The 13,107-nt window shown below is 39.8% G+C and overlaps 1 protein-coding gene across 2 annotated transcripts in view; it reads right to left on the minus strand.

Moving 5' to 3' along the window:
* LOC117945762 (mannosyl-oligosaccharide 1,2-alpha-mannosidase IA) overlaps window positions 1-13,107 on the minus strand; it is a 182,289-nt gene that overhangs the window by 90,685 nt on the left and 78,497 nt on the right. For both annotated transcript variants that reach the window (XM_034873459.1, XM_034873460.1), the window contains exon 2: window positions 3,884-3,980. In XM_034873459.1, the coding sequence (XP_034729350.1) occupies window positions 3,884-3,980 (97 nt within the window). The remainder of the gene's footprint in view (window positions 1-3,883; window positions 3,981-13,107) is intronic.

Below are 13,107 nucleotides of genomic sequence, written 5' to 3' on the forward strand. Positions count from 1 at the left end.
TATACACATATATATATATACATATATACACATATACACACATACACACACACACACACACACACACACACTTATGGGAATATCCATGAAGTTGTTCTCCTTCCCCAACACTCTGATGTTCTGTAACACATTGATTAATAACACACATGCATGCACACCAGGGCTGGAATTTCACGGCAGCCACCACGGCCACGGCCGCCATGCCTCCTCAGACTGGCCTTTATGCCTGTCATAAATTTACAACACCAAAGGCCAAGTGGCCTTGTACCTATAATGATGAAATTTCAGGCCTGATGCACAAACAAAATTGATACAGAATCTCTGTTATAAAAGAAAACCTTTTGGTCTGGGATATTGTGTGAGAGTTTTGGTGCTTCATCAAGTACATTTTTTGAATATTTGCATTGGGTCAAAAAGGTTCTTCTCATGCAAAATGCCATGAATGAAACGTCTAGGCACCCAAAACAGGAAAAGTGTAACATCTTATATCAAATCTTTATAACCAATTTAGAAAGAAACTTTGTCCAACGCCTGAGTCCTTTTTCATTGAAGCTCAAGTCCAATTTTATACATCCTTGAGTCAAAGTACAATTTATCAGTCAAGTCAAGTAAAGAGTCCAGAGAATAGAGACTCAAGTCGGGCTTGAGTCCGAGTCCAAGACTCCAGTACTCCATCCCTGCTGTGGGGAACGTAATTAAAGCATGATACGGCTTGATCTTGTACAATACAGCTATCTAGGGTAGTAGTCATGATAACATTGAATACAAATCAGATGCTGAGCTATGAATAACACCTTGAGCAGGTGCATACAGAGTGGCAAGACCCCCTGCGTCTTCGATAAATCCAGCTCGAGTGGACCAAACCAGCTGAAACACGAGCTGGCTAGCTTGTGAGAACGAGCACCAACGTGATGCTGACATTGCTCTGTTTGTACAGGATCTTACAGTAATATATCGTGATCGTTGCTAATGTGCTTACCATCCCAATTTAATATGATATTAAGGCTCATTTCTGTGGGTCTGTTTGGAGTCTACATTCTGACCTCCAGCAGTCAGAGATTGCCTAATGCAGCTTTGACAACAACAAAAAAAATCACAGAAATGGACTATCAGCATCTCTATCATTCCAAGTTTTAGTATTGACAACAGTACAGTCAGTTAGTTTTTTGTGTCCTTGGCTGTGATTCCTTCCTAATGACACATTGCATTGCAAGTGGTGTACAGAAGTAGAAGATGCCTTGACACAAAATCCTCTTTTGCCACTGAAACGGTAAAATGTATTTGATACTTATTTGTTTCTATCTGTGAGCACTCCTGGGCTTCAAAAGCACTGAATGCTTCAAAGCCACTTTGAACTCACCACCATCAACTCCTCTTATTGCTTCAACTCTAACTCATCAACAACTTACTTCAAAACCTCACTCACTTTTACTGGCATATGGTGAGGTTTGTATCACCTTATTCTTTGTACATGTACTGTATCTAACTTTCAGGGACGGGTGAACAAATGGATTCACTTATAAATCCTTTTATCACCAAAAATGCACTTCACAAATGCGGTCTAGCTGAACACAGCCTACTCACTGAATTGAGCAGTGTGTTGGTCAGATTTTTAAAAAAAGCTGCTTTTAACTTGTGTATGATCTTTTTGGTGGATTTCATCAGAAAATACATCTGGATTGTTTGCTTTGAAATAAAACACCTATCTCATGATTTAAGGACAGTGCTTCAAAGGCATTCCTCTTAACTTGGCCATCTCGGGGGAATGAGAGCAGTAAAGAGAGGTTGCATCATCACATTATAAATCCAGAGTCCCTACAGATGTGATGGAGAGAGACTTCCTGTAGTGAAGACCGTACCCGTCCATGTCTTATTCAAAACTGATCCGCCTTTTATTAAAAGGCTTCTTTAAGGGATATCTCTCCGGCTCAGCAGTGTTAACTGACTGATATGCTCCAATGAGAGGACCTGACGCCCCCTGCAGATCTGGCTCCAATTAGAGGCTGTTGGAGACCGAGACACCCCTGGTGGTGTGAGGATGTGAGGCTGAGTGCTGAGTGAAAGGTAATGAAGATATGGTGACAGAAGCTCACCGAGGCGTGAACAGATGCGACCTGTTACCTTTGCAACTGACAGCTCAAAACTGGACAAGAATAGAAGCTTCTTAGATTTATTTTATTACATGATCAGAGGTGTAGTGGTAAAAAAAAAGAGGTGGGTAAACTATCAATTCTGTGACCAGGTGGACCACGAAACAATCACCAATAAGGTGGGCCACGGCCATATATATATATATATATATATATATATATATATATTAAAAAAACCTATTGATTTTCTCCATAAGAATTTAGATTATCAGCCATATTGTCTAAACCATCGGAGGTAGACTGACCCAGTTTCTGATCCTGATGAAGCTAGAAGTCTGTATGATATCAACCTTGTAACATTATAAGAAAAACAATGATCCCCTCTCTTACGTAGAAAAACTACATTACCAAAAATCCTAAGCGTAACAGCAACGTTTCTGATTGGTCCAACTCGCTGTTACCATGGAAACGTTTACCGTACCCGCGAAACCGCGAACAGCTAACTAGAGCGACAACAATAACTAGCTAGCGGACTAGCAAAGGGAGCTTTTGTCACTAACTTTAAGTGGCCAGAGAATGAAATAACATCCAGTTATTATCAGACAATATATCCTGAAACATCCAGTTATTATCAGACAATATATCCTGTAACATCCAGTTATTATCAGACAATATATCCTGTAACATCCAGTTATTATCAGACAATATATCCTGTAACATCAAGTTATTAGCAGACAATATATCCTGTAACATCCAGTTATTTATCACACAATATATCCTGAATATCACTAATGGGAAAAGGTAGCTAAGTGACCTGCAACTTCATGTCTGAAAGGGGTAGGCTAACCTAATCAATGCCGGGGCTTTTTGAGTCAGTGGCATGAATCTGCCATTAACCAAATTAACCTAAAAAACATTAAGTTGAGTAGTGTTTTCCGAGCTCACTCACGTTGGGCTTAATTCCGACACCGTTTGCTGGCATCAGGAGGAGGGCTGCTGTCTTGTCTTTAAAAAATGACGGATGTCCATTTTTAAAACCCATTCATCATTAACTACATGAGACATGTAGCCTAATGTAGGATAGTGTGACTGACGAATCTTTGACTGTTGCTTACTGCTTGATGTTCTAAGCCCCCAACGTCGCCTTCAAGGCAGCGCTGCGACCATGACTTCAAGGCACCCAGCCATTGCCCGATCCTAGTAATTTCCAGGCAACGCTGCCTGGTAGGCAACGTTGAGGGCCCTACACCCCAAACACTGTCAACACAGAGTAATGCAGCGCTATATGATAGACTTCGTCTTAGGTTTAACAACCTATGAAACTAATAATGAAAAATATGAAACTAAAACAACAGAAGCTTAATTTAGAATGGCTTTGGGACAAAAGGCAATTCAGAGGTGGATAAACGCACTTTGGAGGTGGGTAAACGCCATTTCCGAATTTTAAGAGGTGCATAAACGGCGTTTACGTGCGTTTAGCCTCCACTACATCCCTGTACATGATGATTTGTTTTGTAAACCGAATAGAAAAATCCAGTTTGTTTCAACTTCTGGTGTTATGTTTTTCCTCTTTTCAACTGCTAGGTAAACTATTGCTGTAAGTCTTGATTGATGAAAGCATCTCAAAAAAAGCTGATCACAATCCACCAGAGCACTCATTAAATCCCATTCTTTCTTTGTCCAGTTTTGGGCATAAAACCTTTCCAGAAAAAAAAGGTGAACAGGTTTTGGGGGAAAGAAAGCTACGTGACCTTTCTGGCCTTTTGGGCCTTGAGCAAAACGTTGACACTCACCAAACATGTTGCCAATATGTCCGTTTCTTGTCAAAGGCCGCAGCTCATTCTTGCCCCAGGCGTAGCGCTTGTAGTTGTCCCAAGCAAACTTCATCATCTGCAACATAAACAGACACAGCGGTCAATGGACGGACAGCAAAGCAGCACACCTCCAGACCCAGACGTAATTAAATTGGTATTGCTCAAAGGCAAAGGGATTGATAGCTTGTTGATCAGACAGGATTAAGGGCAGGCATGCAATTAACACACTAAACCGCACCGCTCAACAATACGGTTGACATTTCCCCTACAGCTTCTCCTTCTAAATTGAAAATTGAATAATGTCAGTAGATGAAAAGCAGGTTTAATATATAAGAAAGCATCTTGGAGGAGAAAGTATTTCTGAATTGATGCTCAGTGCTCCTCCCCAAATGCTACTGAAAGAAAAATGAAGTGGATGTGATGTGAAGAAAGGAACGGTCTTTGATCCACCAAAAAACAGAGAAAGCGAGCCTGGGAAGTAATTTCAGGGGAAAAGCCCAAAGTTGAGTGACGCATCTCTGCCTGCAGTGATAGTTGCAATTAGCTCAGAAGCATGTACTGTAAGGGAGAGTTGGTTTTTATGAATCAAATAAATTCACAAACACAGCGCACACAGGTGCATGATCAACAAAAAGATTAAAGTAGTAAAGTAAGTAAAAGTCAGACAAGAATCTTCACCCTATACTGATAGCTCCCAGCTGATTACATTTTATCTAACAGAACAACATTTCAATCTATCAGAGATCTTCATCAGGCAAATAGACATCACTAAGCAAAAGAATATATAGACAATAACAATGCATCCAGACTAGTGTTTCGCAGGTGTAATGTTTAACATGTTCACCACCTAAGTTTAGCTTGATAGCATGCTAGAACATTTGCCAATTACAACTAAATACAAAGTACAACCAAGGCGCTAAGCAATCCTATTAGTTTTTCAAGTATTTTGTAATGAACCAAAGTTCTGGATAAATGAAGAGTTTGACCTGATGGGATCACCAAATCCTTCTTTCTCAATTCAACCTGAAGGGAATATAATCACTAAAGGCATTAACGGGTGCTGTGCAGTTTTTGCCGTTTTTTTGCAGATTTTTCTATAGAGCTCCCCCTACAGCTTGGGATAGATCTTTGGCAGCTCCTAGGTTTACTTGTTTCTGACTCCGCCCCTCCGACAATGCTTTCCTAGGTTTCTTTTTTGCCGACTCAGCCATGACAATAGTGTGAATAACTCTGACAAAACTCAGATAAACGGCATTGCTACCTTGCTAGCTGGTTCCTGAATGGCCGTATGTGTAACGTGCCGTGAAGCAATTGGTTACATCGCGAGACCTGATATCACGCGATACTTCTGGTTTCTGAGTCCGACGACTCGCCGGCCAAAGTTGCAAGGGTGTTTTTTTTGTTTTTTTTATAACATTTTAGTGAGAACTCATAAATAACTGAAAATAACTAATGGAAGTGAAATCTGTATGTTTTGTAACGTGTTTCTGGATTTCTTTAAATATAAATTGACCGATATATCGGCATATCAGATTTTTAAACATTCATATCGGTATCGGCCTTAAAAATCCTTTATTGGTCGGGCTCTAATTTCAGTCTAGACTAAAGTGGTGGACTAGTTGAGATTGTCATATCCTAGAAAATAAAGTCATCGGTGTGAACTCTAAAATGTGTAGCTTATGTATAATGTCTGTTTAAGTTTAAATCTCTTAGTCTTTTCTCACACCACCTTCACTTATAAAACATACATCTACGTAAAATAAATGTAGATGAAAACATGCTTCCCGGTTCCCTATATTTTCTAGTTTGCGTTGATGTCTGATGTATGACAACAGAGCAGTAGTCACGTAAGCTGTATTTCCTGATGATGAGCAGCTGGATTTATTAATAAAAGAAATGAAAAAAAAAGTTTCTTCAAAGGGACACTATGATGTTTGTTCATGAGAACATTGCATCCTGTGTATTGGCTTGAAATAAATTGAAAACTAATGCCAGCTGCAAGTATACAAGTATACTCAACTCAGGTGCTTTCAATAATAACAACAACATCATGCTCATGAAATTTAATTGTCTTCAGCACGATCAAACAAATAGAGTGGGTACCCTCCATGCAATCTGTCGAAAGCTGGACAGATAGTCACGGATTTGATTAGGTATTAGGTAACACAATTTCATGTGTATTACCAAAACTACATGAGACTCCTGGCTCTCCTGAGGTGGGCTCGAATAAGCCTGTGAGAAATAGACAGCATGAATCCGATTACCTCTGACATGGCTTCCAGCTGAAAATCCTCTTACCCTAAAAAAGCGTGTTTGTGTAGAATACAGAGCTCCAACCATTTCTCACACTAAATGAGTGAAATAAATAAATGTATGAAAACAGCGACTATAGGGTCAGGGAGCTGAGATCTGTTACAGGTGCATTGTATGCCAAAATAAATTATTTTGAAGCCTTTTGTGCCAGTTTGATATGTGATGTGGCATTTGGTCTGCAACACACAAAATCACTATGTACAAAAAAATAAACATTCAGAGAACAGAAGAAACAACACATTAGGGTCATTTTTTGTTTTGTTTTTAAATCTAGAGAATGGCATGAAATCTGAGAAAGCATCATTGAAACTGTGTTTTTTTTCTATTTACTTTTGTAAATACTGATAATGTATGCAGTAGCAAGCTCACAGAATGTGGAAAACAAGCACACAATATGATTAAAGGGAATACCACCAATAAATGTTTTGGTGGAAATATGTCCACAAAATGTGACAAAGAAATTATTTTCGACGGAAAGTGTTTGGAAGAACAAAAATATCTGTGCCAGTCTGATTGTCCATCCAGGATAAAAACCAGCATATGCCTCAGGTTATATTTAAGACTTGCTCCATTTTTTATTTAATTTTTGCCACCCTGTGTTGCTCATTTACTTGCTCACAGCTTCAAAAGCAAAAAAAACAAAAAAGGATAACAAAAAAAAGTTCACAAAATGTGGGATTTGGAAAATGTTAGAACTCTGTGTCCCTCTGTGTTTAGTTGGAAGAAATTACAGACTGTACGACATACGGTCTTAGCAGAAATGATCAAATGGCAGGATGGTACCTGCGAGGGAAGCAGGACTTTACAACCGTCATTAAATAAATGTTGGTGAAAGTAGAAAACAGGCAGATGGTACGCTCAAACTGCATGACTGAAGGCATAGAGAATATAAAATGGCAGCATTATTCAGCGATGACATGACTCTAAACGACGCTAAAAGAAAGGATTTAGTCTGGCCGGCATTGAGAAATGATGATGAGCATGTGTCACTGTTTTATGAGGGTTTATCAAAACAAACAACTGATAATCGTAATGAAAAAAATTGTTTTTAGGATTGCTAAATAACTCAACAAAGGATATCCTGACAAAGAGATTTCCCACAATTTACCAAGTTAAATTTAAGACCTATTTATTACCACAGACTGCAATTTAATACCCGGTTCATGATCATACTGGCCAAAGTATGAATGGATAATTAGAAGGCCTACAATTATGTATCATTATTCCACTTTTTATGCCCAGTACTTCCCAGCAGGATATGAAAATAATTTCGAATGATATAGTTAATCAAATAAAGGCCACCTTGACCAATTTAAGTAGGATATAATTATACGGATTAATTGAATGAAAATGATTACTTAATTTAGTTTGTTTTTGATGAAATCATTCTCAGGAACGGAAAGAAGCAAGCAATGTACCTAATAAGAAAACAGCTTTAGTATTAAAAATACCTTCAAAAGGTTTAGGAAACTAAATGAAACGCGTTTTAAGACTTCTCAAGACCTGCACAAGGAAAAGCTTTGTTTTCATGCCAAAATGTAAGCACGGTCAAACTCGCACTCCGTAACTCAGCTTCCTGCTGCTACACACAGAAGCTGTGTCATTCCAATAGAAGAGCCCACAGATATCTGGCATTGTGTTTTCACATCCCTGCTGTTGTGCGCTGCACAGGGTCAAAGTGTGGGAGGACCGAGATCACAAACCCTGTAGGACTGCTGATGTAACAACCCATCATCATAGCACACAACACACACAGCACTAATCAATACCTGCAGCCACGGCTGAGCATGCCGCCCCCAACGCTGCTTCTCCAAGAGAGTGAATGGATGAATGATTTATTTCCAGGGGGACATAAAGCAGACATGATCTGACAGGAAACTGACGATTCTTTGTTTAAAGTAATTGGCTGGTTGTTGGGCAAAGAAAGATCAATAACTGAACACAGAGCCAGTGATTAAAATGAACCAGGGACTGAACAGGGATACGCCGCGCCTATCCAAAACCAAAACTGTAGGTCAGAAGTCCTGCACTGCTGAGCATGTGATCAAGGATAGTCACGCATCATCAACCAGATCTTAAAAGTGACACAAGCAGTTGCAACAACACAAACACAGGCGGAGCCTGGGAAATCCTAAAACTGCAGCAATTATTACCTTTCTTTTCCTCTTTAAAGAAAAACAAAGTATTGCTCTTTTTAAATCCCCCAAAACTACACAAAAAACATATCTACTCTCAAAATTGTCTGGACGAGCTATGCTTTCCAATACTGAAAATCAACTAGTCTAGTGTAGACTGTAGCACTCCCAGAGGAGATGGCACCATAGGAGAGTACAATTATCTCAGTGTGGGGCCCTGCCTTCCTAAAAAAAAAGGCCCAGCATGGAAACAGAACAAGACTGCAGGTTTTTCCTTTCCACTGCATCGTTCAAAGCAATACGGAGTCTCTCTAGACAAAAAACTAGAGAAGCACAGGTGTACAACAGAAAAAAGACAACGTACAAACATAACCTTGGTAGTCTGCTGTCTCAACATTTAAAAGTAAAGGAGTTTAGGAGTTCAAAAAATTTGGATATACAGTAACTAGCTTTTAAAGCTTGTTTCATCCGTCACTGCAAAAATGAGACTTATCCAATAAGGTCAAATATGTAACAATTTCAAAGGAGGATGTGGAGGAAAAGAACCATCTGGCACACAGCAGAGACAATCTGAGCTAAGGATTCCTTGAGGCAAAGATGGAGATAAATAAAAGGAGCGATAACGGGCAACGTCTAAATCAAAAGTACTGTTACAGAGGAAGAGACGGTATAATGAGATGTTGCCGAAGGGAGAGGTCTGAATCTGAAGTTTAGGTGAAGTGTTAAGTCTTCTAACGGCTAATGCTGTGCTAATATTTTAATAATCTAACCAATGCGGCTCACACTTATCAGCATGGGGGTTTCCCAACTGGATTATTATTAAAAACGTGTAACCGTGTTATATCCTCTCACCCCTTGCTGTTGTTCAGATGCTTTGTATCAGCTGAAACCCATTTTAAGTGCTGCATACTGTATAAATTATTCCCTGGGAAGACATGCTTAGTATTCCCTCCATTGGGCTGTCAGAATTGGCTTCCTAGGATGACTTTAATGTAATTTATCTTCTATTATAAGATATTTATGGTATTTGCTTTCAAGTCAACACTAGTCTGCACAGAGGGTTTCTCTGAGGCTGCAGCTCAATGATACTGGTGAGAAGGGCAGGTTATGGTTTACCAGTAGGGGGGGGGGATCTTCACTGGCCTCGCAATTCAATTTGGATAATCCTGTCAACGATTCAATATCCCGATGCACCACAACGTGTCCAACTCCTTACATTTATTATATATTGCTACACGAGGTTTTCATCAACACATTCAAGCTGTATTTATGGACTCCCATTTTTTTTTATTTTATTATAGCTGCTCTTAAAAAGACACTTCCTGGATGTGTCTTAGTCTGAACGAAGAAGACACACAGACACAAGGCATAAACAAAAAAGCAGCAAACTGAAAATCACCAAGAAACATCAGTGGGCAATAATCCATTACTGTCTGTCACTGCATCCATGCAGACTCATCCACGACCGCATTGCAGCAATGATTCATTTCAACACCCCTAGTTACCATTTATTCCACAAAAGCGGACTATATACTTTACAATTAAAGATTCATATTTCACTGTGGACGTCGCTAATTAGCAAACTGAGTTTAAAGTGGGTTAGACCACCAGTGAAGATCACTACACTGCTTCATTAAAAGCATGGTACTGGCAGCTGGGCTTGGACTCAGTGGAGAAGAAGCTATGCAAAGATTAACTGGTGGGCTGAACAATTTGTTTCATATTCTGGATTACTAATTAGAGCAGATCTTTTGCTAAAGGCACAGCGGTCCTCACCCCTCCTGAAATCACCATATTGTGCAACTTGTGTTTTTACTTTTAAAGAACCCCTTCTGTGGAAAATCTTAACACTACACACTGATGTAACATGTTTCACACAAGAATTACACATATTCAATATTGTTGTACATGCGCATCATGCAAAATTATAAAATACAAGAAAAGCCTAATTAGCCTAATCAAGAAGTTGGGAGGGTTGGAATCTGTATGTGATGACAAAAGCCGGACCACATCATGACTGCTGCGGCAGACAAGAAGTGAACTAAAATGTTTCTAAAATTATAGCACGCTCTATACTCTTACACATTTATGAGAAAGTTGTGGAGAACAGCCGGAAAACCAAGCAAATTGGCAATATGCGTACAGTATAACCAGAGTCTTACTTGCAGATAGGGTAAAAACATGATAGCTTAAGATTTTGTTTTGTTTTTAAGGTTTGAGGAATATTTCAGACTCATATTGTGGTGTGTAGAGCCTTAAAAACAGCTTTAGTGCAGTGTAGTGGTTATACAAGATACAAAGATTCAGTTACAGGAGCTTGATTCCCACTGGGACCGTCCATGTTAAAAATGCATGCACTTGTGGTGCCATCTGGCACTTTGGATAAGAGCATCCTACAAGCAGCATGCAGTATGGGACCAGAAACAACCCTCTCTACACAAGTTCCTGAGTCTCCAAAGTTGGTCATGCGGCATGCAGTGTCTTACTGGTACAAATTTGGAGAAACCAAATAACAAGAAGAAGCTACGAGTACTAGAACTTTCATATTCATACTATTGTCCAAAACTGACAGAAGTCACACCACATCCAATGTCATGGTTAAATTAAAGGATCAGTAACAGTACATAGTCACAGATTCAGAATGCCAGAGTATTACACATAGCAGTTAGCTGAATAAGAATAGATGGAAACGAAAAAAAGCATGCAAGTAAATAAAGAATAAATGTCAGAAAAGATGTTAAAACTGCCCTGCAACACATATTTTTTTACTTTCTGGTAATATCTAAAGTTCTACGCAATAACATTTTTTGTGGGATAAATGCCTTGTTTCAAACCATTTTAGAGTGGTATAGAAAGCCTGCAGGAAGACTCAGCTCAATATGTGCCAGTTTTCATTATTATTCAACGAGCTAAGCTGCTTGACTCTGATTGGCTAACAGTAAACCAATGAGAGCCTGGCATCCTTTACCAAGCGCAACTTGGAGTACTCATGAACAGTAAAAAGCTTAGGCATCATGATGTCAGCCTGACCAGCCTTATAACTAGCCTGATTTCTCCGCTTATTTCTTGCATGTGGGCACCTTTAACGTTTGACAGATTCAACCGCTCAGTAAAAGACAGCTTATGGAGTAGGGCTGCACAATTAATCAAATTTAATCAGGATAACGATTTAGATCTCCCACGATCAGATTTGCGTAATCTAGTCGGTGCTAGTTAGTGTCTGTTAGCTCACAGGGCCCTAGGGCGCGCCAGTGCACCTAATGTCCTTGCATCCACTGCCATGTTGTTTATAGTATATATTGTTTAATTTTGCGTTACAAGACCCATTTCTTCTGTAAAGCCTTGTGTTGGATCTTACCTCTACTCTCTCCTTACTCTCTGCGCAACCCCGGCACACATCGGCGCCGGTCCACACTTCTGACATTTGTGTACAGTTTTGTTATTAACACAGCTGTATATTGTTAAGCATGAGAGGCAAACCTGTATTTGTACCAGTGTTTCCGCTGGTAACTCTGCTATTGCGGCGGCCATGGCGAAAAACACAGAAGAAGTTATTGAATGCAACTAACTTCAGTTCGTAGAGTAATAGCGTGTGAGACAGAGCCTGCTGGACCTGGGCAAGAGATGTGACCCATGGGCAGAATATCATTGTTCATAATAATGCACAGTGACGATACAGACATTTCATACACACGTGTGTAACTCTGTTGACCCGCCATTTGACCCGTGCTGGACCCGTTCATAATGAGTCAGCGGCCACTCTGCGAGTAGCGTCCATCGCACTCCCTCTCTTTCCCTAGCTCTTTTAATCAGTTATTGTTGAAAACAAACGAAGGAGCATTTTTTCAGATAAAAATTTAATTAAAAAATATATCCTACACTATTTATTTCAGATAGCTAATTTTCATTTACATGTGTTTCAGCTGTATGTCTATACAACATCAACATAAGAAGAATGTAGCATAATATGGAGTTGAAAGCAGGTATAAATAGCCTATGTGGCAATAAAATATGTTTGGGTTAAAAATCACCAAATAATTGTGATAATTAATCGTGATCACAATATTGATCAAAATAATCGTGATTATCATTTTGGCCATAATCGAGCAGCCCTATTATGGAGAGTCCATTCTTCATCGATTTTGCTACAGTATTCACATGCAGTCACAGAATGCAGTCACAGTCTCTGTTCTCAAAACCTTGATAAAACTGTGTAAGCCATGCTGACCACACACCTCTTTCTTAACTAAGACAACATGGATCGTTTCATACCACATGAACAAAAGTCTTATAAATAAACAAAGTATGCCTCAAAGCACACTAGACACTTTCCCAGCCTGCAAGTTTTGTAATGCAGTTGTTAGCTTTGGTTCCACAAGCGCAGCTTCCCTTTAATCTGAGGAGGCTTTGTAATAAATCATCCCAGCACTCTGGCATGGCAGCCCCGAGACACTGAGGCGTTAACGAGGTGCTGCGTCATCACCTGAAACCGAAGGATCCTTTGGCAGAGAAGATACAGAATCAGCTTTCCGCCACCGTTTCCCCCTGAACTCCCCACCTTAACTCGCTCATTCCCCTCCCGACACACTTCGTCCAGCTTCCAGTGTAAGACCTGCACTGGAGCTCAGCCATTTCCTTCCTATTAAAACCACATCTATGGTGAGCGGTGACGGAGCCTTGCAGGTCTCTGAAGGTCAGTGAGGTCTCACTCTGAGTCAGCACAACACTCTGGTCAATCACAAGCAAGTTCTAAAA

This window comes from Etheostoma cragini, chromosome 6 (assembly GCF_013103735.1).
Source record: "Etheostoma cragini isolate CJK2018 chromosome 6, CSU_Ecrag_1.0, whole genome shotgun sequence".
Taxonomy (NCBI): domain Eukaryota; kingdom Metazoa; phylum Chordata; class Actinopteri; order Perciformes; family Percidae; genus Etheostoma; species Etheostoma cragini.